This window comes from Triplophysa rosa, linkage group LG19 (assembly GCF_024868665.1).
Source record: "Triplophysa rosa linkage group LG19, Trosa_1v2, whole genome shotgun sequence".
In the NCBI taxonomy this organism is placed as follows: Eukaryota; Metazoa; Chordata; class Actinopteri; order Cypriniformes; family Nemacheilidae; genus Triplophysa; species Triplophysa rosa.
This window is the reverse complement of record NC_079908.1, coordinates 16751955-16773803: the sequence shown is the minus strand read 5'-3', so window position 1 is coordinate 16773803 and position 21849 is coordinate 16751955. Positions and strand designations below refer to the sequence as shown.

General features: G+C 37.6%; 1 protein-coding gene across 2 annotated transcripts in view; it reads right to left on the bottom strand.

Annotated features, from left to right (window-relative positions):
- si:ch211-196i2.1 (collagen alpha-1(I) chain) overlaps nucleotides 1-21849 on the bottom strand; it is a 57089-nt gene that overhangs the window by 21715 nt on the left and 13525 nt on the right. For both annotated transcript variants that reach the window (XM_057359586.1, XM_057359587.1), the window contains exons 2-9: nucleotides 17656-17800; nucleotides 16411-16569; nucleotides 14878-15073; nucleotides 13731-13841; nucleotides 12789-12869; nucleotides 4312-4878; nucleotides 2083-2127; nucleotides 1155-1274 (exon numbers count right to left, since the gene is read on the bottom strand). In XM_057359586.1, the coding sequence (XP_057215569.1) occupies nucleotides 1155-1274; nucleotides 2083-2127; nucleotides 4312-4878; nucleotides 12789-12869; nucleotides 13731-13841; nucleotides 14878-15073; nucleotides 16411-16569; nucleotides 17656-17800 (1424 nt within the window). The remainder of the gene's footprint in view (nucleotides 1-1154; nucleotides 1275-2082; nucleotides 2128-4311; nucleotides 4879-12788; nucleotides 12870-13730; nucleotides 13842-14877; nucleotides 15074-16410; nucleotides 16570-17655; nucleotides 17801-21849) is intronic.

The following is a 21849-nucleotide window of genomic DNA, read 5'->3' as shown; positions in this document are numbered from 1 at the left end:
TCTTTCCCTGCCTGCCATTTTTTTAAAGTTGACAGTCAGCGCCAACATTTTTGAATGTGATAGCTCAAAGTACATTTTCTGTAATGAATATATAGACAAATAATATGGTAAATGAAAGAACAGCCTCTGCTTTTAAACAAAAGAAACCGTATTCTTCTATCTTCATTTGTTCTTTTTATCACCTCTTAAATGTGTGTATGTTTCTTCAAAAATGAATCATTTTGATTAAACCGCTGAGATAATTAGCTTTTTTTGTCAAAGACTCCGCCCAGATTAAATTAAAAATGATTATTAAAAACAGATAAAATATATATCTTCTTTCCAAACATGTGTATCAGCGCCACCTGCTGTACAACAGTACAAACACCGAGTGCCATAATAACTCATCTTTGGTGGGGTAAAGAGTTAATAACAACAGATAACATACTGTCCCTGTCGTGTGGAAACCTCATATATCAATACTTCATCTTTTTTATATCATTTCTTAATGTTTGTCTATGGGTTTTACAAATATTTGCCCAATTAGAGTATTAAAAGAGCTTGTAACCAGTGTTTATAAAAAAAAGACAAATTAAGAAAGAAAATGTTATATTTTCTGAAAGGTTATGGATATGGTTTCCACTGAACAGCGACAATATGCAAATAAATATACTTTGTGTAGTTTTGAGCAAATTGCTTTTTTATTGGTTTATTAAAAATTACACTTTCATTATTAACTTTTTCTGCCACCTTGTATGCATCTTGTGCTTAAAAAGTGAAGAAAATGTGTATTTTTCCATTAATCTACATTGTGTAACAAAGGTTTAAGCGTGTTTTGATGTACAGTACAGGGAGAACCACTTCAAAGACTGTAGGAAACAAAAACCCCATTACAGCAACAAGAGAGAATTCCTCCCTTTCTTCTCATCGTTTCTCCGAGGGCATATTTTTCCAATCGTGGCTGTGGTGCTCCTCTAAACTACAGGCTACAGCTGTGCACTGACAGCAACTTTAAAGGGATGAGGGATGGAGTTTCATTTTGTGGACATAGAAAACACAGACAGCGACAGAGATGGGCAGGTCAAAAAAAAAACGGACACAAGAATGAAAAAATCTGTGGAAAATTGCCACTGGAACGTTAAAGAAAAACAGGGACTATGAAAGAGAAAACTCACCTGCAATGCAGCCCATTCATCAGGTGTGTTTCTCCACAGGTAGAGGGTGGGCAGTCCTGGTGGCCCGGGGGGTCCGGGGGCTCCGGGGTGACCTGGACGTCCCTGTGACCCAATGGCACCCTAGAAACATCAGAAAGGACTGCATAAAAAAAAAAGAAAACCTACTGCACTGTACACGCAGACATACGCTTACAATCTTAAACAAAAAATAAACTGATGAAAGCTCAATTATTGGAAAGAAAAAAACAAAATTCCATTCCACATCTGCATTACATAAGTAGGAAAAAATTGCATGTTTAACATGCGAAACAATACAACGCACAATAAATCAGTGCAGTTTAGACCATATTAAATCACTCTTACAAATCAAGTTTGTAACGGCGTTTGTATTTCTGAGAAACTGCAATGCTCGCAAGACAGCATCAATGCTGTGAACGTTTAGCATGAGCTATATTTATAACGGCATCTATATGATAAACAAAAGACCTATCACAATTCAATATGTAAATATTACAATGATGTCATTCAATGTTCAATTATCTAAATGACGCGAGAAGAAAAATGAAGAATCAGAAGTTAATAAGAAGGTATTGCATTGTTCTACAAGCATATCACATGTCATAATAAAAATAATAATAATAATAATAATAAATCTGAACTAATAACTCAAACTAAAAGCATGCCGTAGCAAGCTTTTCTGCTGCCACTGGAACTTGAACACACAAGAGCAGCCGTCCGAGGTGACAAAAGTCATTACAGTTCATGAGGGGGTCAACTGTCATGACCACAGGCATGTGAACTTTGCATGAACTTCAGTAGTACATGCACTTTGACCTCATTCAGCGTGACAGTGCAGTTACTTTGGTAAAGCCGAGACAGTCATATTGACTGTTCTAGTCTGTTTCTCTTTAGTAAACTATCATCATACCTTATCACCTCTAGCTCCTGGATAGCCAGGACTCCCAGGACATCCCTAGCAGCAAAAGAAAAAAAAGTAAATATACAAAGCCAGGAGGTATGAACAATACTAAAAATACTAGACATTCTTTATGTACAATGGCGAAGCTTCTAAAAGTTTCCACAAAGTAGAAAGATATAGATAATTAGTTATAATGAGGTGTTTTCAACAGTGTGAATGATGCTGTCTTGATCTGAACAAACAAAAGAATCATGAGTTTATGAGTTCAGAGGTCAGATGAGCTCATAAAAGACCTATTAACTTTAGGGTCTCACTGAACAGGGTAATACGAGCATATCGTAAAAGTTAAACATAACCCTTTTAAGTTAACTACCACAAAACATCACAGTACCAGTCAACACACTTCCTGCTGGACAACACCTTGTGTGACTGATGCGACTGAACAAATACATAAATAAACGTTTTGCAATGAAACTGTGAGACTCAAAATTTTCAGTATTAATGGGCAGGTGATCACCCTTTGCTGATTAAGAGAGCTTTCCATTTTCATTTCATCAGCATTTCTAGATGTATTGTGGCCATTCCACTCCAGCGTCTGTTGAATTTCAACAACAGCAAATGTAAAAAAAAAAACTGACAGCGTGACAAGACACATGAAAACAGTGATACAAATCAAGGTTATCATAAAAAAACTTTTCCTAAATACAGATATTACTGTTGTATTGCTTAAAAGTGAACATGAAAGTGAAAATCTAAATCTAAAAAAAAAAAAAAAAAAAAATCTAAAAATGAACTTGTTTTCTTTGCAGTATTTGAGATCTGAAAAAATACAGAGCATCTTTTCTGTTATTTTGGACCTGTTTCACCAGTTTTCATTTTATGCAAATAATAATTTTATTTGAAACTTGGGATATTGTTAGTAGAATGAAAGACTTTTAAATGGTAAATTCAGAAAAACTCGAAGATTATATTTTTTTAGGGGTGTAATGATACGCTCAGCTCACGATTCAATACGATACACGATGGGTTTACGATTACCACTGCATCACGATATTAGTAAAAAGAATCAAGATTTTTCCCTAAAACATTAACAATTTTTAGTAACATTTGTTTTTGTGATAAAGAATTGACAACATTCAAGGTTTAATTCAACCATTTTCATTTCAACTAAAAAACTGAATCGATCTGTCACTGCAAAATAAAATAAAACAAAACATTAACATAAAAATATTTCAAACATATTCATTAAAATATATTGCCATAGTTCTACGATAAATATCTTCATGTTTTTGTATTGTGATATATACGATACTTTGTTACACCCCTAATATTTTTTATCACTATCTGTGTTTAATCTGTGTATCTGTGTAAAGTGATTTACTGTGAATTCAAGGCCTAATACATATGAATCAAACCTATTTCCTGGGGATCAAACCTTACTACAGTTGAGCTAGAGCAGCACCTCATTCACCAAGAAAAAAATGCAGGTTGCAGGTGTCATTTTTTAAAGATGGGTTTACATTACTGTTTACATTTTTGTCTGTCAACATGATTTCGCTCCCTGGCAGTGCAGCATCTTTTGTGCGCGTTTTAAGTCAGCTGCTTTCGTGAGGACTAACGGAGGTCTTTTATGGTACCCGGGATGTTGGACCTGAGCCAGATGCCTCCAGATGACACCACATCTGGGATTGCTTCTGTTGAGTCTAATCACTTGTAAAACCAGGTGAATGTGGTGTTTTGATTGGTTGATACAGGCGATTCGTATTCTGCCTGCAGAAAATTACATTACGCAGAGCCATAGCAATTATAATGAAGCCTGCGACGGATGTGTTGACATACAGTATGTGGTATGTTGTGTAATTTTCAAAGAGCTTAAATACATACAGTACATATGACCAGAGCAACATCAAAGATCTTAATAATTGCACTTGTGTTAATACTGTATATTGTCAATCTACAGTAAGAAAAACATACTGTACATTTCCTATCTCTCTGCACCGGTTCTCCCTTTTTTAGAATCTCCAGAAGGTTTTGTTTTCATTTAAAACGCTGCACACGATAAAGCAATCGTATGATGTTTGACATACAATGCGTGCCATATCTGCAAAAGCAATCGATAACAGCCCCCATGTCTGCATCCATTTTAAATGGTCTGTTTTCACTAAATCCCTTATATTTATAAGACGTAAGCACAATTGACCACATTTCTGCAGCGTTTATATTAAAAAGTATACTCACAGGCTCACCAGGAAGCCCAATTGGCCCCGGACGGCCCCTCTGGATGCGATACATCCTTCCGTCAGAGCCTCGGACGAGGTCCCCGTGCCTGCCTGCAGGCATAACAGTAGATGGACGCTTCCCAGTGCCACCGCCGGATCCTATAGAAACGTCAGGAACTTTGGGTGTGACGGTGGTTACCCGGTCCAAATTCTCTTTGACTTTAGGACTGGAGGTGGTTTCAGTACCTCCAGTGGGCTTCCCCGGTGATACGAAAGGTTCCCTAACATCCAGATTGATAATTGTGGTATCCCCTGGTTTCTTTGGTAAAACTTTGCCCGTTTTTTGCTTGTCTGTGGTAATATTTTCGTCTAAACGTTTAGACGTTGATTCTGGTTTGCCGTCCTGGCTGCCTGCAGTTGGGAAGGTCTTTGAAGGTTTGCCACCATTTTTGGACAAGATGTTTTGGTCCACAAGGTCCGTATCCTCGTCCACCTCAAAAACGTCACCACGCACCACAACACCGGGACGTTTGGGTCCAGTGGGGAGGGTCCCATCACCACGTATAATCCCACGTCTCCGCAAACCCTGTCAACACATATGCACAAATGACTTAATCAGCAACTGGCTTTGATAATTTACACAAAGGGATCTGTAAAAGCCGAGGTCTCTGATCAGTGTCATTTCTCATAGCTTAGTGCGTGCCAGGAGTTGCATGTAAGCTATTATTCAAATCTGTTCGTAATTTGTGTTCCCATCTGGTAGGCTTGTGCGTACTCGGATCTAGCTGCTTGCATTGCTATATAGTGTAATTTATGGCAAAGAAGCCCTTACAAAACAATCTATGGGAATATGTCAAATATAATGCAATTTATTAAACAATACATTTCTGTATAATGGAATCAAGTGCTTATACTTTTCCATATACTTTATGAAAAGTGGCAATTCCTTAGGTATTATTCTATATTTTGCAATACTGTAATATATTAATAATGTATTTTTCTGTATTTTTTTCAATTATGGATTAAATAAATGAATACATTGACAGTTACTATAGAAAAATATATTGTCTTTGCTTAATGGTGTCCATGTGGCTAAATGAAAGCTGTTTTCTAATGTTACTCTTACCACTGTAAAATGAGGTAAAAACAAAGGTGCCATCAGTAAACCATCTCGTAACAATCAACAACAATATGTGAAGACCAGAAGTGTAAAAATGAGTGTGTGTGTGTGTGTTACATGACTTCATTTCAAGTCTCTGTGACACTTGAAGTGTTAAACTGAACTGACTGTGACATTAAAATATTCTAACACATAAACATATATACATATAATGCAAAAATGATGACTAGGTAGGCAGCATACTAATATTTGAGACAGAGCCAATGAGTATCAATGAGACAGAGGAAAAGGCAGGGTGTGATGCAGATGATCTTGGTTCTGAATAAGGAGACGGGAAATTGAAAGCAGCCCATATCTGTCATAAAACAGCCACATCATTGTGTCGAAGTATTGTTGCTGTATATCAATGTGACAGGCTGAATTGAAACATATGTCTGCTAAAAGACTGCCGTATATCGGTCTAGTTGCTTTATATGTATATTGTCTAAGGAAGGTGCTCTGGAACAGGCAAATATTACAAGAAGTTGTGAGAAGTCCCAGAATTATTTTGTACTAAAAATATATAAGTTTCTGCTCCCAAGTCGGTCACTTTCAATCAAAAACACATCGTTGAATGTTTTAAGCTAGAAGAGCGATGCCTGTAACTTTCAAAGGTAGCACAGCTATAACTCAACTCAACAACTTTTATTTACAGCACTTTTTACAATTTTCATTGTTACAAAGCAGCTGTACATGAAAACATGTTAACTATAAGCATACATTAAACTTATAAAATAGATTTAATGTAATGCTTACAGCTAACATGTTTATAACATGTCTAACATCTAAAATTCTAGATTAGTTCTTAAAGTTGATAAAATATTAAAATATTTATTTACTTATTTATTGTTTCATTCTTAACGCCATTCCAGCATCTAAGGCTATATTCATGGCTAGAACTAGTCAACATACACAAGTCTGTTCTACAAACAAGTCGATCCACACACAAGTCTGTTCTATACACAAGTCGCATGCAAAAATAAAAATCCATCAATATTTTCTTATCCTTAGACTGCATATCAAGGATCTAGATAATCAGTGCCCATTTACATTCACTGAACGAAAAACATCAATAACAACAACACATTTTGAAAGTTATAGGTTTGGAAACAAAACAAAAACGTTAACTAAATGATGACAGAATATTCATCTTTAGGTAAACTAGATCTTAAAGGTCGGGTCGTCTGTGTAGATTAGATGGAAGAGGCTTTGAAAGACGGTAACATGGGTTAAAGCAGACTAAAGCTCACAATGGCTCTTTCTGTGGCTGTGGCCTGATAAAGTGACACTTGATCTCCACCTGGCTGCGGGGGGCTGTCGACCAGCTTATCTCCCCTCTGTTAGCCTGATATCCCTCTAATAGCCTGCCAAAGAAAGTCTGATCACACTGACTCGCATTAAGTGCCCACTGCCCAGTCACCCAGCAAAGAACAGTTTACGGATAAGCTCTTGCTATAACATCATCCGACCACTAGGGGGCTTCCTGTGACCAGGACCTCCACATATGCTTGTAACATTGCTGCAAAACCAAACTATTGCTCTAATGCCACTGTTTATTTACACCCATGTCTACGTGCCAGGAACCCATCACTGGTGATAATGTCAGCGCAAAAAGCAAAAACTGCTTGAAAAATGAATAATAATAATAATAATAGTAATTGCCTATGATTATGCAATGTAGCATCCAGTGTTCCAGTCATTGTCTAAATATGCATGCGCAATGTCTAGTTAAAGACATAATTACAGTCGCACACACATTAGCCAATACAAAGAGGGGTGATTTGGAAGAGGACGGTGTAAATATATCACAGACACATATTTGTTTGGGCAATGTCAAACCAGCCGTATCAGGCTTTCAGACTGATACAACAGTGCCATGTAAAATGCTTCACTTTTATGTCCTGGATTTCCAAATAATTTCTGAAGTTCAATATGGAGAAAAGATGTTGGTTAGGAACAAAGAGGAATATTAAGGGAGGAAACACAAAAGCAATCACAGCTGCAGAAAAAGCTAAATTAATACATCTGCCTCATCCATCATGTTATTTCGGTCTTGTCATAAAACTGTTGTCACAGGCTGTTGTTTTACTATTGTTGTCAGGCTGGAAATTCAATTTAGCTCTCTGTATTATAATAAAAAATGCAAAAAAATCTGCAGCAGAGTATGGGGAGACTCGCTCTGGAATCATAAGTGCAGTTTGTTATGCAAGACATGGCTTATATTTGATTGCAAACTAAATATTAATATAGATCAATATACACTGGATAATTTGATTGGACAGTTTATTATTGTATTTACTTAGAAAAAGTAAAAAGAAATCAAATGAATACTGCAGAACTATTAAATAGGCCTATGGTCCTGACACATGAACCCAAGCCTGTGTGGTAATATGGAGTACTCCGCCTCAGTGAAACCAAATTTCTTAATAAAAAACAAAACCACAGTAACCTCTCGCATCTGAGGCCAGACCACAGCCTGTTTTACAGAGACTAGCACTTCATTACACACATACACACACACACACAGACCCAATTTAAATCTAAACACAAAAACACTAAAAACCCTGGAATGAAAGGTTAAACCTTTGTTGCACAACCTCTGTGTTATTTTTAGACAGTAGTAGTGGATACTTCCAACATAAGATGCGATTCGTAAGGTCAATTTTGCAAAACAAACATATTTAGCAAAATTGCCAGAATGAGATCATACCTTTGGAGTGTGCATCCTCCGACCTTGCGCTCCAAATCGCATTAAATCCAACAAAATCCAACCCAGTAAACACATCCAGATCCTCATGATGGTGCATACACACACACACGCGCTCACATTCACTCGCCCATTCACACATCACCTACAATAAATGCAGCTGAACTCACAGGTAAACCAGTGAAATACATGCATAACACACCCCCACAAACTTTCCATCCACCCACACACACTTCCAAACACGCACACACACACACACACACACACACACACACGCACACGCACACGCACACACACACACACACACACCCATTACTATCCACTTCACACAATGAGACACCTGTTTGACAATGTGGCCTCGGGGCAAATTGAGCTGGTGTGTGTGTGTGTGTGTGTGTGTGTGTGTGTGTGTGTTCGCAAGGGGATAGAACGCTTGTAGTGTCCACATACAAGTAATTACATACATGCCAAGTCAGATTAGCATTCACACTAACAGAAACAATACAGAAACTTTGTACATTTATTGCTAAATTCTCAGGGCCAAACAGACCTATGGTAAAACGAAACACTATGCACAGTTATCGTGTATTTAATTGGCACCATATGAGAAAATGCAGCAGTCATGGGATTTCTTGACAGCTTGGTGATCTTGCAGATCTGAATTATATGCAAGCAGGAAAGATGAGGCAACTATCAGTATTAACATCAAAGAGTCCAATAGGAGCCATCTACACCATTCCCACAACATAGAAAAATGACTTCACGTCTACAGCAATGCGACATTCAGTGGAGATTCCCCCCAAACAGCCGGTTTAGGGGATAATTGCTTCCAGAAAATCCACCATCAGCACTGTGTTTGCACTGTAAAACCTTCAGAAGTGTCACATTGTAATGTATTCTTCTCTGTATGTATTCTATATATTTAATAATTGTCCATATTTTTTTCTGATTTGAAACACTGTACAACACATTAGGGCAGTCAAACGATTAATCGCAATTAATCGCATTCAGCGATTCAATAAATTACTGTGCATATTAATTTTGTATTTCTAAAAACAAACACAAACATGCATATATTTAAGAAAAATTAAACTGTTGGTAAATATAAATAAATACATGTAAATATTTCCTAAATAATGCACGTGTATGCGTTTACAAATACTTTGTACAAAATGAATATGCACAGTACATAAACAAACATTATGTAAACACAAACTTTTATTCTGGATGCGATTGATCATGGTTAATGTATATATATATATATATTTATGTGAATTTTGCTATATAATCACATGCATGTGTGTGCATTTATATATACACAACACACAGACATTATACAAACACAAGCATTTGTTTTGGAATCGATTAATCGCAATTAATCGATTTGACAGTCTTTAACTGAAAACTTGAATTGAAATGCAGCACTGATTCATCAATGCTGTGTGTATCTAGGACAAAAAGAAAAGAAAGACCGGTGGACAGTCATATCTGTGCATGACACAATCACTTTGCATTTACTGCATTTGATTTATTAGGGGTTTGGGGACGGCCGGTACTAAATTACTGACTCAGAACTGATCATTAGAGTCAGAGGAGTTGAGGGCAATGGCAACAGTTTGTGATTGCCCAAGGACATAGAGACAGAGCGATACAGACGCCTGCAGAATGATATATAATCATACCCTCCAAAACAGAAGAAAAGTGCTTTGACCTATGTAACAGTTTGCACAGCTGAGCTTTAACAGGGCCAAAAGCCCCATCATCACATCCAAGAGAAAAAGAAACATACCATTTTTCACTATGGCATAATTAGAAACATGCATACAGTAACAAATGTCTTTCATTCATTACAAATTTCTATACAGGTAGCCAATGATCTGAGAGCTGCTGGTCATCACTAAAAAACAGATTCAACACTTTTTTTAATGTGGGGGGAATTTTAAGGAGCTGACTTCAGGCTACATCCTTCAAACAAACCCTTCAAGAACTCTGCTGAGATTTACACAGGAAGATAACTGTAACATGTAATTGGATGTACGGTTTATGCACGTTTTTATACCAAGGCGTACCAAAGACCGACATACATCGTAATGTTCATAAGCACGAATTACAATCACATGAGACGTGGAACTAGTCTTATCAAGCTACTTGAAAGAAAAATAACTTACACAATTTACAGTAAAGGCAAGATTAATATGGTGATGACAGTTGTGCTCCTAAGCTCATAACCCTTAAGGTTGCATGGCAACTGATCGATGAGCTCATCCTCCATGCTCAGCCCATGCGCACGTGATCTTTGTGGAGTCTTGGTGACTTTAAAGTACAAAACAGGCATTTAGGGACAAAAGGAAGTCATTTATATCAACAATAAAAGAATGATGAAGGAATAGTTCACCCAAAACTGAAAATTCCGTCATCATTTACTCACCCTCTTGTCAATTAAACCTCTATGACTTTTTTCTGCAGAACACCAAAAAATATATTTTGAAGAATGTTAATAACCAAACGACGGTGGTACCCATTGACTTGCATTGGTTTTGTGTCCATACAATAGAAGTGAATGGGTACAGCCATTGTTCGGTTACCGACATTCTTCAAAATATCTCCTTTTGTGTTCTGCAGAAGAAAGCAAATGTAAATGTAATGAGTAAATGATGACAGAATTAAAATTTTAGGATGAACTTTTACTCAAATGAAACTGCAATCTGTCCCATGCTCGTATTCAAAAATCGAATTCAACTGGAATTTTTAGTTTGTTTGTTTGTCAGCCATCATGTTTGTTGACTAAACAGTGATAGACAAATCATATGCCAAAGTGTAATAATTCCAAACCTCGTGTTGTAATTGTAATAATGGTGTTTGCTTTTAAACGCTCCCTAATTGTAAACCTGAAACATATTTGTAGGAATTTTCCCTCTGGGCACAGAGCTGGCAGCACATGTCAACACATTTGTCAGTGAACAAATAAATGATCTTTAAACTCATTTACGAATTTCATCTTTGTTACTTTATACTCTTAGATCGGCCAAGTTCAAAGGCACGTCTGGAGCTGTTGTGTTCTTCACAGCCTGTCTGAAAGATTCTGATACTTCCCTAGAGAAGGGTTCAGTCCAATCCAAACACGTTTGGTGCAGAATCAATTACAGGCTTGTGCCCACCTCTGCCAAACAAAACCATGGGACACGTACTGATTTTTAAACATACAGTACAATGCCTTTCAAATGAGACACAACCAGAACAGAGGAATTCATCAAACGAAAACAAACAGACAGACAGACTCAAACCAACACCCCCACACACAGCCCAGTGGGTCAAACAAACATACACCGTAAAGCTAACACATAAAACTCAAGATCCGTGGCTTAGTGGTTATCTGGAGCTGTATACAGGTGGATATGTTTCAGGCCTGCACCCTGTCATGACCTCTAACCTCTAGATATGTTAAAAGGCTTGAAGAGAGCCAGAGGTTTCTTATTCAACTGTTCCACCGGGACAATGTGTAAAGGAAAATGGCAAAGACATCAAAGGGAAACACCAGGTTCACAGTCAAGAGGTTACACCTTAAGCGAGACAGAATCATGAGAAAAAACAGCTTATTTAAAAAAAGACTGGTCCTTTCTAGTCTTTGAAATCTGCCAACTGTTCGACAAAACATAATGGAATACATGTGATCGACTGTTGCACACCGCTGCATGCCATGCTCATAGAAAGAACCTTCTGGTTTGAAGTCTGATGGAATATTCATAGCTGCAGTTTCCAAGCTTGGGTTATAGACCACGATGACCCTGAATCCACCAGCCAAATAACTCACAGCTGGCAAACACACCCGGCGAATCATCAGGACCATGCACGGACTCCACCGGGGCTGGACAAGCTCAGTTGCACCACACACCAGCTCCGATCGGCTTAACAGAAGCCAAGAACCCTCACATGGGCTTGGTATGCATGTGTAGCTTTATGTTTATGTGTTTTCTCATATAATTGTTTCCTATCCTGAATGCTTCTTGGCTTTGCACAGTACACAGACAAAGAGCGCAGCCAGAAAGCATCTACAACTATGAAACACTATCCTGACAGCAGACATGACTTTAAACAATCAAGTTTTCTGTTTAGTTGTAGCGTACAGCATTGTAAGCAATAGTATAATTATTCACACGTGATGCTATAGGTCACAAATCCAGATTACAGTATATAATCACTAAAAGGAATGCTCTTATTGACACTTTAAGCAGAAACAGCCCTTTAAACTGTGAAAATAAACGCTTAAACATGTCAAGATATGTGTGACGTACAAAAGAGCAAGTCAGGATGGGCCCAGACCAGACAGGAGTGAGCAAATCTACTGTCAATGCCTCTGTGATACATTCACTTTGATTTTGGTTAAAAAAGACATAAATATGATACATTTATGATTCTATTTAGTAAACATTGTCGACAGCTGACAGTCACATTTATTTTTACTGAATGAAAAACAGAATACTTGACAGAATATTTATTTTTGAGAAAACAAAGGGGATTAAAACGATGACAGATTTTTCACTTTTTTACTCAACTGTTCCTTTAAGTGTTTCACTCCATACGAACTTAAGGTAAACCGGGTTAGTCAGAGTGACGCAACATTTATACTCACAGTCAGTTTTGCACGAACAGAGACTCCGTCCTCGGCTGTCTCTAATAAGTCCTCCAAGTCATTTGAGGATAGCAGAAGTTCCTGAAGAGAGACAGAAAAAGAGAAGCATGCCTCTATTATAAATGGAACTAAATTAAAATAAGGCATTCGGGCATTGTCTTTGGTGTTTTATGCATTCATTTTGTCTATAAACAAAGTGCCTAGTTACTAGTTTCATGCAGACCTTTTTTTTTACTGTGGTGGCAGTCGGGCTGAATGACTTTCTTCCCCTTTCTTCCTTTTTATTTTTCACACCATGCCAACTTCTAAGGCTGTGTTCATGGCAAGAGCCAAGTTTAATTATGCAATAATACAACTAAATAAGATGTCTTTAAAAATACCTTAAAGGGATACTTCACCCAAAAATGAAAATTCTGTCATCATTTACTCACCTTCGAGTTCAAAATCTGTATACATTTCTTTGTTCTGATGAACAGAGAGAAAGATATTTGAAAGAATGCTTATAACAAAACAGTTCTTTGCCATCATTGACTACCATAGTGGGAAAAATGCTTCAAATAAATGCATTTGTTCTGTTGAACACAAAAGAAGATATTTTGAAGAATGTAGGACAGGAAACAGTTCTGGGGCACTTTTGACTACCTTTGTATTTTTCCTACTATGGGGGGCAAAAATCTGTCTGGTTACAAGCATTCTTCCAAATATCGTTCTCTGTGTTCATCAGAACAAAGAAATTTATACAGATTTGGAACAACTCGAAGGGGAGTAAATGATGACAGAATTTTCATTTTTGGGTGAAGTATCCCTTTAAGACAAAATTTGGATTTACTTGAGTATCAACCTTTTCATATCTATCAGAAATGTATAGAATGTACAACAGAATTCCTCACAAGAGAATTAAAGTCCTGTAAAACATGTTTATTGGTCAGTGGATTCGCTCACCTCCTGAGTGTGTATGCGTGGAGAACGAGGCGGTTTGTGTCCTGTTCTGCCACACTGATCACGTGCCGCATCTGGGTCTCCCATCAGAAACGTCACCTGCATCAGATCGCCCTGCAGAGACGAATGAAACCATTTTATATACCTGTACAGATGTACAGCATAACTATGGCTTTACAAGCAATCACACAAGAAGTCTGGTGATGAATTTTAATAAAATGATGTTTATCCATTTATTAAAACAATATGTAAACTGTTTCCAATTCACACTGTGGACAATGTTCTGAATCTGAATCCTTCACACTTGTGACTGAGTTCAGTGTGCGAGTATGTAAATGGTATTCTGGGACTCTATGATGTCATCCCCTTGAGACGACAGCCTAGACTTCACGCTGTATTAATCTTCCTCGTTGAAGCACTAAAGAAAACCCTGTCACTTGCGTGCAGCTGTCTAAACCCAACTCTTGCTATCACTAAAATATGTGGCTAACATAAGAAACCAATCTTCAGGTGGGTCTCCTGCTCTCTCGTGTGATAATATATAATAGGCTGCCCTGCCACATACAGAAGTGGTTCACACTTCTGAGTATTTCATTTGATTCTGTGCGCACGGGTTATTAATAGGAGTGACAGACATTTTACACCTGATTTATAAGCCAATATATATAAAAAAGAAAAAAGCACCCAAATTGTGGCCCATATACGATCAATAAATTAAGCTTAGTTCATTTGAAATCTTCAAAACAGTGCTAATTCTATCATTTCATTACTATGTTTGGCAAAACAATAAATCAAAACCTTGTTCGCGTTGTTTTATGTAGGAAACAACGCTGACAGATTGTAACAGACTGATGTACATAAAAAACATAAAATCTTTGCTTGTCAGTCACTCGATGGACGTTCCATCTGGTATCCTGGATGAGTATAAACACAGATGTTGGGCTTAGTAACTCCTATACTTAGCAGCTATACTGTACTCTGGGAGATCCTCACTGAACTTGACTTTGAGTTTAAGTGTCAATAGGGACTGTTCTGGAGAGGACTTTACAGCTGGTGAGATGAGGGATTTTTCCATCCTGCAGGACGTGAACAGATATTTGATACTTGCGTGTTTGAGGTATACAAATCACAAATGAATTTGCACCCTGACCTCAAATGGTGTCTCAAATCCCTCTATGATTCCTCCCACCATGACCAGACCATCTGTGGAGATCCCCAGACCATCTTCGTAAGCCCAGTCCACGCTCTCAACCATGGAGCAATCCACATACAATGCCAAACGGCCTGAGGAGACGCTGAGCGCCACGCGGTGCCAGTCGCCGTCAGACAGCACTCCCACAGGAAACCTGGGAGAAACATGACAGGATTTTCAAACTTATGGTTTTTTTTGTCGTTGAGAAAACAGACAACCTGAAAGTTAAAGCTGCAGTCTGTAACTGAACAAGTACACATCAAAACTATATCCTTCCCCAATTCATTACAATAGGCTTAAATAATGATTTGTAAGTTGACCTGTCGCATATGATTGTCACTTTGACGTCAACTCATGTAAAAAAGGCAATTTAATATATATAGGCAAAATATACAGTACATAGGCAGTAAACGTTCTACACTTCAGCGAAATGGTACTATATGACCAAAAACGACAATTTCATTAGATTAATTTCCTACTTCTACATTTCCTTATGCCATGATTTTTGAAGACATATATGTATGGGAATATTGCAACCGTGTTAAACAGCCAAGTAGTTATGATGCTTTTATATTTGAAGCTTTACATTCTCAGCTCCCTTCATTTCAGCTGCATTAAATGATGTTTTTGTGGGTTGTTAATTCATTGAAGCACCAAAAGTGAAGTCTAGAATCCATGTAAAGCAGAACCTGCAACATTACAACCATTCAGAGAGCCTTCACTCCGGTCTGTGCATTGACAGAGCTTTATTTGTATATCCAAGCTTGAACTAAACAGAAATTCATATGAACATGATGATATAGTCACGTCACCCCCGTGATTAATGAGAATCATAAGAAGGTCAAATGTCAGCAAAAAACTCTCATTTATTTTGTGCTGCAGGTGGGTAATTGGGCAGCCGGTCCAAATATTAGTGTTGAAAGGCCATGAGTTAAGTGCCATGCCTCATTTACAGTACATACATCAAACCATGAGGCTTACATCACACAATGTTAGATTAAAATAACTGAAGTGCACAGCTGGTTTGTCTCTGCTTGTAGGCTATAGATTCATGCGCCAAAACATATCACTTCATGACATAATGAAAGGGAAGAGCATGATGGTTTTATCACGTAACAGAAAAAGATAAATGAAATGTTCAAGTAAGCAGTCAATAAGATAAACCGTAAAGACATAAGAGAATTCTTTTAGACGTCTCCTTTGAAATCTCTATTTCCTTCAATGATGACTTTGGAATGAGCAAGCGACAAGGAAAAAAGATCAAGACGACCAAACAACTGAGTTTTCAGATGGTTCTGCGACATTTAAAACGGTTCAACAAACAGTCTTTCCTCTTCACCAAAACAAATTGTCATGCATTTTTCGTTATTCTGCGATTAATGGTTTGGATGTTAAAACTATTGCCTGCTAAAATAACAAAAAGACTCCAATTGATATCTTTGCGCTGTAGAACATCTGAACATTCAGAAAACAGGACAGCTGGAGACTCACTCGTAGTGGCGCTGTTGGGTGCTGATGAAGGTGAGGGTGTAGGCACTGATGCGGACCTGCAGTAGAATGTGCCCAACTGGGCAGAGGAAGGTGAGCACGCTGCGGTCTTCTGACTGGGAACTGCGCAGATGCAGCATCAAACTAAACTCACTAGCAAACCTAAAAGACAAATGAGGGAAAAAATCTTGAGATTGCAATTTTAAGTTTAAAAAAGGCAGATAACATGTAACATCAGATCAAGTTCTCTCCTATAAGTTAGCTACTTTTACGTTTTACAGGCTTGAAAAAATCACTATACTGTAGTTGGCCAAGTGAAACTGAACTGTATTTGTAAAATTTTTGCTTTGAATGACCCCCCCATTAAATGAGTAGGTTAGTTTGAGTGTGTTCGCTTGTGTATATGTTAATTCTCGTTTTACACCACTGTTGTATGTCAGTATGTCCTGTGAGGCACAACATTTGACATTACGTTAAATCATAAAACGTATGGTAGAAAATGGACAAAAGCTAAAGCTTTAATGTATTTATTGAAATACAAATTATTTGGCAAAAAGGCAAACTATAACATATAAGGAAATATGAGTTTTATTCTAATGTACAAAAAGAAAAACAAAGCATACAGGAAGTAATGCATACAGTACAGTGACTACAAGTTTATCAATTATTCATGTTTGTTGATCCTCTTTTGTTGTAAAATTTTGTAGTTACTCTCCTGGACCTTGACTCAATGATTTTTTGTGTTATGTGTAATTGTTTGCCAAGCCTCCTTAATTTTTAGGAGCTTAAAGTTCACACTACAAGCAGATGAATACAACATGCACAAACAATTTTAATGTCTTTTAAATGAAATACTTTTCATAAAAAACAATGAAGATGTCAATTGTCCAAAGTTGGACATCACTTTTGGCCACTACTCTACATATCGGTCTTAGCTTCCTTTGTTAAATAACAAATTCCAAGACTATCATTTATACTTTTCAGCTGGTTGAAGTTGGTTTTGGTGGTTGCAGTATATGCTGTGGAAGCGAGGTTGACCTGCTAGGCCACATAAACCAAGTCAAGTCAGAGTTGGTAAGCCACGTTGGCTAAGCTGAGGGTACGTGGTTGTGCTGGTTAACCACGTTCCAAAACATAGCTTGTACTGTTTGACCACTTCAGGCAAGTATGACCCAGTTTTTCCAGCATCAGCTGTGAAAAATGCATGTCCTTGGGGGTATGCTGTCAGCGGATGGTGACTGTGTATACCTGTTTCCAAACACCTGGCGTAGGGGAATAGAGAGGATGGAGTACAGGCCGACATGCAGGACTGGAAATCCGTGACCCTCCTGTGTTACAGATGCGTTGCTGTGATTGGCCACCTGCCATAGATGATCGACAAGGTCTATTTGCTCTGTCAAGCAATTAAAGCAAGAAAAACATAGTCAATGTGAGCACATTCTAACAGCTTTTAAATAGAAATACATGTCACTAAACTCCCCATTCTGAGCTAAGCGTATTTGTCTAGTTAAAAGAAGTCATTACATTCCCATTCGACCAATAGAAAAACCAATAATAAATACATTTACAATGTTGAATATTACATTTTAAAACATGCAATGAATTATTCGGTCTTATTATTACAAATAAAAACCCGGAGCATGACATCATATCTTGTTGCCCATCTTGGTTTAGTGGTGCGAAATACCTCAGCATGCTTAAGTCTAGTGCGACCACACTTTCAGCCTAACCTACATTGCATAATGGAACCCAGAAACATCTGTTATGAATAAAGCAGCAGGTAGATGAAAGTCGAGCCGGTAAACAAAAGGCTGTGTTGTCGAGGTGCTCTTACATGTTCTGCATTTTTTCCAGTTTTAATCATTAGCTCTGAGGTACGCCTGTGTGAAAGTGCCCATACAGAGAAACAGACTTGTTCAGTTCTTTCATTCAATGTTTTGTGGGTCATAACTTGTCAGCTGGTCTTAAATGGTGCACCTATACCCTATAGTGCCCACCATTGTGCTCCCTCTCTAACAGGCTCATTTCCTGTGGGCGCTAAGGGTCTTATTTTACAGAGGACAAAGTTATGCTGTGTGTGACCCCATGTTTGTGTGTATGTTGTGTATATTAAATGTCTCCAGGTTGCTTGTGTTTAATGCAGAGTATTGTGGAATTTGAGACGAATAAATCACTCTGAATACTGCATTATGAAGGTCTGAAACACCTGGTCTGACTAATGGATTGGGAGGTTCACCCCTCACCGCTGAAGGCACGAACATCACTGCACCATGTTGTGGAGTCATGTGTGTTTGGCACGGTGGATGGTTTACTCCATTACCACAGACTTGAAGCCTGAGAAACAATTGGCTGAGAGCGCAGGATTCATTTACAAGTGAAACCCAGCAGGCCAGGAATCCAAAACGCATGACCATTTTTTCCATGGAAAAGTTACTTTTTGAAGGACTTTGGAATCACCATATGTATCGATTTTATGCATCATAATATCAGAATTGGATCGCAACATTAACTGGCTAAATAAACAAGATTGATCTAATAAATGCACAAATCGGTTAAAGCTTCTGTTGCATTTGCAGAAAATGGGCATTTTTTTCATTAATGCATATGAATACATGCGTATATAAAACTGTATAATTATTTATGATTATATCCATTTATGATTTTATCAGCAACGCCCTATTTTTTGTTTTTTTCAAGAGGAAAGAATATGGACAGGTGTAAATTTTAAAGCCAGATGAGAGTGACATCAGGTAAATGTTTTAAGTGTGCATGCAGAGGATTGTGATGATGGAGCGCAGCTGATTTACACATTGTGTAATGAGCACGCACCAGGACTGCAAGCATTTTTCCGGCATCATGTAATCGCTCCAACAGGATCACACATCTCCTCTCTGTGCTTACTCTCCTTCGGTCTTATGGTAAACACATTTTGTTTCAGCTTAAAGGGTAGGGCATGGCGTTCACAGCTTCAAGATCATGGGTTTGAATACCAGGAAACACATATACTGCTAAAATACATAACATGATTGACGTGAAATGCTTAATGTAAAAACAAATACGCAATTTTACATTTTAGTGCTTTAGAACACTTGAATGAAATGTTTCTCATCATCTTAAAACATATGTTTAAATGTCTGAAAATAGTTTGTGAACAAAAACATAATTGTGCAAACATAAATGTACAAAACGAACATTTGAAATGAATTCTGGATTGTGAAGAAAGAACCGTCAATAGGGGTTAACAGAATAGTTGGGACCTCCTCCAATATTGTTTAAAAGAAACTTTTGTAGTGTATATGAATAAATACATTAACCAAAAATACCAAAGAGCTTTTCAAAAATTCAAAGATCTATAAATAATTATATAGAATTATTTGAATAATTACAGCAAAAATAAATTACTAGCAACACAACAAATGCAAAAGAACTAAGAGGTAAACAATGATTCTTTGAAGTATCTTCAGTACCACAGCATCAAGTATTAAAGTATCTAATTCAGAACCAACAGAATCAACATCCTTAATCTGAACCATCAGCCATCAATATGAGCTATTTGAAAATTTTACCTTCAGTATATACTCACGAGCATTTGGTTTTCCTCCTGTCCTTCAACAAACAGACAGCAAACATCAACAAACATAATCTACTGATTGAAAGTCTAACAGAAAAATGTGATTTTCAGGTTATGTCCTGCTTTAGACTAGCTAAAAGATCCATAAATACTAAGGATATGACATCACATTCACATCAAAGCTTAGATAACTTCAGTCCAGATGTGGTGATGCTGTCATATTAAATTACCAGTAAAACCCATAACAGTCCTTTACATTAAAATCTAAAGTTACTGCAGCAGAAGAAATACGGAAGTGAAGCGTTATTGCAACATGTTAAATAATAAACACAAAAATACAGTTCAAGAACAAATGCAACTGAATGAATGAAAAACTGAAGAAAAAATATGACTTTCGCCTTCAGGAAAGGTTCGGGTCAAACGACTGCTAACCACGTTCACTCAAACAACCTGACTGATGTGTTTTCCCTCAATTTCAGACGACGCAAAAATAACAAAACGCAAAAAAACATAAACCAGACGCCTGAAATAACTCGCACTTGAAACGCGTGTGCTTGTAAACTGCCGCCGTCCCCTGAGGGTAGCACGGTGTCCGCGTTTCAAAACATAGCTCATGTTTAAAGCTGTGTTTATGACACGAGTTTGAGTTTGGGGTCAACACAAATCCCTCTACACACCCTGCAGGGGCTGATGCGTCTATGCTTCGGAGACCACGGGCTAAGCCAAGGAGAACATTCTTGTAGGACACATCACGTCTGATCATGGAAACTGTATGACGAGGCTTGATAAACAAACACATTAAATCGGTGCATTCATGAAATACATTTACCGGGATTTAAACCCATGGCCGTGGTGTCAACCAGTTAACTATACCAGTTGAAATAAAAAAAATCAAATCTAACGAATGCAAACCTGTCCAAAATACGAATGCAAACCTGTCCAAAATATGGAAAATACCATTTCCATTCTGTAAGCAATTATGCAAATAATTACAGCATTTGAAGATAACTTCTCCATGGAAGCCATAACACAGACCAGTATTGTTTTCCAAGACATGCATCAAAAGCCACAATTGGATCCCAAGCGAATCCCCAATCATCCATGCCCACCCCCTGCAGCAAAGACCCTCCTGATCACTCACACGTGCTTTCCCATCTCAGTGTTTCTCAGGATACAAACAACATTTGTGGCCAAATGTGCAAGGTCTTTTCCACAGTACAGAGGCGATTGGACCTCTTGGAGAGAATGAAAGAGAATCACATCAAACGTGGGGGCAAAGAGTATGGAAGGAATGCGGCAGAGACAATGAGATGGCGACATGATTTAAAGGCAAAGGAACAGCTTTGGTAGTAAAGTTTGTCCTCCTTTGCGGTGTGGGATGGAGACTTTCTCTCTTCATTTAGAACGGGAGGCTCCTAAAAATGAAAGCATAGCAGCCCAGCGCATTAAAGCAAAGGCCTTACGGGCAGCACATAAATATATGAGCCACTGACAGCTCCAGTCAAAGTTTAAATGTGGGAGGAATGACAAACCTGATGCTAAACAGTAACCTTTTAAATAAGAAGGTGAAATGAATAATTATCACGTAAGTGAAATTCACAAAAAGACAAACCCAAGTAATTTATTCTACGTATTGAATTCACGATGATGTACCACAACAATAACAAAACCTTCAGAAAGTTTGAAGGAAAATTTCACCTACAAATAAAAACTGAGTTATTATATATGTCATTACAAAACCATATAAGTTCCTTTCTTCTCTGAAACACAAAAGGAGATGTTCTGCAGAAAAGTTCAGTTTCTTTATAAAAAGTTATTTTTCTTATAATGAAAATGAAAAGATGTAAAGCTTGAATTATACAACACAATGT